This window comes from Etheostoma spectabile, chromosome 12, assembly GCF_008692095.1.
Source record: "Etheostoma spectabile isolate EspeVRDwgs_2016 chromosome 12, UIUC_Espe_1.0, whole genome shotgun sequence".
Lineage (NCBI taxonomy): Eukaryota > Metazoa > Chordata > Actinopteri > Perciformes > Percidae > Etheostoma > Etheostoma spectabile.
In genome coordinates this window covers 28791220-28794621 of record NC_045744.1, presented here as the reverse complement: position 1 = coordinate 28794621, position 3402 = coordinate 28791220, and the positions used below count along the sequence as shown (strand labels likewise).

Sequence of the window (3402 nt, the reverse complement as noted above, 5' to 3'; positions counted from 1 at the left end):
TGTGTGTGTGTGTGTGTGTGTGTTTGCGTCTGTGTGTGTGTGTGTGTGTGTTTGCATCTGTGTGTGCGTGTGTGTTTGGGGGTGTGAAGCGAAGCGAAGCAGAGGAAACAAGGTGCATTGGGAGCAGCAGTCCCTCAATTAAGGCCGAGCTCCCAGCGCAGTTTACATGCCGAGCTCAGCGAGCCGGATGAGGAAATAACAGCTTCAATAGAACAGCCACATCATGTGTTTCACTTCTGCATAGTTTCCGTATGGGTAATTTACAGTATGTATTGTGTGTTACATTGGGCCAAATTTCATTCAGAAATGGGGATTATGTTGAGATTTAATTTTCAATCTGCAGATTGCAGCTGAAAAACATGTATTCATCATAGCTGCTTCAATTATGCACTAAATTTCTGCAGAGTAGCTACTAACCCATAGAAATAAAATGGATTAAATTCAGCACAATCCACTTAATGTCTATGTAATAACCAAATGCACAAGTGAATTCCTTCATATTATAATCTCCGGGAGCAAATGAGCACACAAGTCTTAAAATAAAGCTTAAAATAAACTGGAAAAGTTTCTTGAGTTATAGTTAATGTCACTTTATATATTGTATTTTTTATTTTCAGGGCATATAGAAAACATTACTGGGTTGCTGAAAGTTCCATTACAGTTTGGAAGGGGAAAAGTTTCAGTTGCTTTCTGTCGGGGAATGATCTGAACACAATGCCGTAAAGCCCTTTCTACAGGTCAAACAGATATCAGTGTGTTGGAATTTTTATTGTAAAAGAAATACAGAAGGCTGATTTCAGTCTGTAAATGAATGACTGACAGCTCTTCTGAACACTTACACGCTTAGTGTAATTGGTTAGTTAGATAAGATTCCTATTTAATGCTTGAGGCATAAAATGTGCAAGAGCCACGTTTTTACCAATGCTGCTATGTAAATATGTAAAATTTTAAACTGTCCATTTCAAAACCTGTGGTCATAAAGATCAGAAACACCATCTGTCATCTGAAATAATCTATCTGTCAGATCATAAAGTAACTCTGAAGGCTAATTAGATTTTGCAGGTTTAAATATTTTGTCATGAGTCCAACCAAATGACATACATTTTTTAGACTTACTCATTAACCAGTATTTTGCTTTGACGTTAATGCTCCTCAGTTCCCAAAATGAGTTTCAGTTTGAACTTTCTCTGAACTAGAAATGTTGTTTCACAGATATGGTTAAAATGAGAAGAGATGAGGACATTTATTTCCAGAAAAACAAATTTAGGATTCTCAATGTTTGCAATGAAATTGTTCACATTCCTGGTTTTATTACAGTTGACCAGAAGTAACCAGTTTTAGCTCAAGTGATGCATAAAGGTTGTATATATTCCTAAAAGGCTACTTTTTCTGCATTAAATTGCTCTGGAGAGTTCTACCTCCACGATTACTGTTTTGCATTCAAACATGTTATGCTGACTAAAGCAGACACATCTCTGTGCTGCTGTGTAAGCCGTGATTCGGAGTGACTATAGTTGTCTGAGAAAGTTGGTTGCGTGTAAAAAAAGCAGTGTTAGTGCGAATGAGAGGATTTGCCGCTGATGGATCTCAAAAAAGTCAAACTGTTGTCAGCCTTTTCCACACCGTCGGTGAGACACCTGCTCAGGCAGGGATTATAATATCTACAATGTCTTGAGTAATTTTTGGTGTAAATGTTGCCTTTGTGTTTCTGTCCCTTTTCCAGTAAGAGGATAATTAATCTGGGTCCAGTTCATCCTGGTCCGGCTAGTCCTGACCCCCAGCCATCCGGGGCCCGAGTCTCCTGTGGACACTGCAACAACACCTTCCTGGTACACACTCTGTTTAAAAAAAAAAAAAGATATACACACGGGATTTAGAATCATAACACTCTCACAGTTTTTGGTCATTTTTACACAAGTTTGCTTTCATGCTGAGAGTTAGAAGAGAAGATTCATTCCACTCTGTCCATCTGTCTGCAGCTGGCTAGCTTAGCATAGTTTAGCGCCTCTAAAGCTCACTCGTTAATACATTATATCTCAGTTGTTTAATCCATACAAAACTGCAGTGTAAAAACAGCACAAGGTTTTGTTCCAGACCATTTCTTCAGCAAAAGCAGTGGCTTCCTGAAGTCTCTTCCTTAAGTCTGTGGCACGGGTCCCCAAATCTTCACTCTCTTTTGAATAACATCGATCTGAAACCAAGCCCATAGCCACTAGAATTGTTTAAGAGGTGATGCATTACTATGCACAACAGTAAAAACTGCTTTGGTATTTTTTTTTTTTTTATGGCTTTTTATGTTGAGTGTTTATCATTTGTAGCCGAATATCAGTTTCAGTAGGCCTGCAAAGTTTTTGTTTTAAAACGTAGTGTAGCACAGCCAGAGCAGTTAATTATCAAGAAGCCAAAACACTTTCGCACCACGTCAAATAAATGTTGAGTTATTGGTGTAGATAATAGCCCCAAGTCAAGTCTGTGCTGATGTATATGCAGGCCATTTTGTGCTAAAGGGGGAAGAAGAATTTTAACTCACTGCTCTTAACAATGCATCGGACAAGTAAAGATGGTTTGGATATACTGTGAAAGAGAGGAGGGCGGCCGAGTCAAGTAAAGAGAAGAATAAGAGTTAGATGGATGATTCAGGGTGTTTAGCATTCAGTTAGACCTTTCCAACCTGCTTAAGGACATGAAAATACAAATCTTTGCCCTGGGTGGGGGTGCAGTGATCCTTTTGTCGCAGATCTAGTGATAATGTTCTCTGTGCTTCCAATACAGAGTGTTTTTTCTTCTTCTTCAGAACAAGATGAATGCACTCTGTATTCTGCTCTGCAGGGTTTACAAATGTTTCACATCCCAACGTTAGGGAGGGAGTTAATGTCTGCGCCTTGGGAGAAGACTATTTTTCTTTCTCATTTTTTGGATGGCATAGCACCTGTTGGCTGGGATGGTTGTGTTAAATATCTTAAAGTATGTCATCAACCCAGGCAGCAGCAGGCACATTAAAATAAGATGCCTCTATTCCCACATGGATGTTATCCTTAGGTTGTGCATCGCCTCCTTTACTTGCAGTCAAAGTACTAGCCCCATCAGGGCATTTGTATTGATTTGCAATTAGTATTGGTAGAAATGTATCAACAGTAGTTAATGTAAGTCTTTTATAAAACAGATATGCCAAATGTGCCGTTTTCAGCTTGTGTGTGAGGTTGTTGCTTTTTTCCATTTTATATTGTTGACCAGAAGAAGAAAAAAAAGCCTTCAACTCACCGGGAACGCGTGATGGGTATTTTTTTTCTGGCATTGGACAAACTTCATAAATAATTAATCTGTCCCTTTTTTACTGCAGCATCCATGTTTGATCTCTACACCCATTCTGTTATTTACAAGACCCATCACCCCCCCCCCCCA

General features: G+C 39.0%; 1 protein-coding gene and 1 long non-coding RNA gene across 2 annotated transcripts in view; one reads left to right on the top strand and one right to left on the bottom strand.

Annotated features, from left to right (window-relative positions):
* The window catches only part of pip4p1a (phosphatidylinositol-4,5-bisphosphate 4-phosphatase 1a), a 21960-nt gene that overhangs the window by 7309 nt on the left and 11249 nt on the right, over positions 1-3402 (top strand). Inside the window, exon 4 of the mRNA XM_032530606.1 lies at positions 1724-1829. Coding sequence (XP_032386497.1) covers positions 1724-1829 — 106 coding nt within the window. The remainder of the gene's footprint in view (positions 1-1723; positions 1830-3402) is intronic.
* The window catches only part of LOC116698607 (uncharacterized), a 15361-nt gene that overhangs the window by 1093 nt on the left and 10866 nt on the right, over positions 1-3402 (bottom strand). The gene's annotated exons all lie outside the window — the stretch shown is intronic.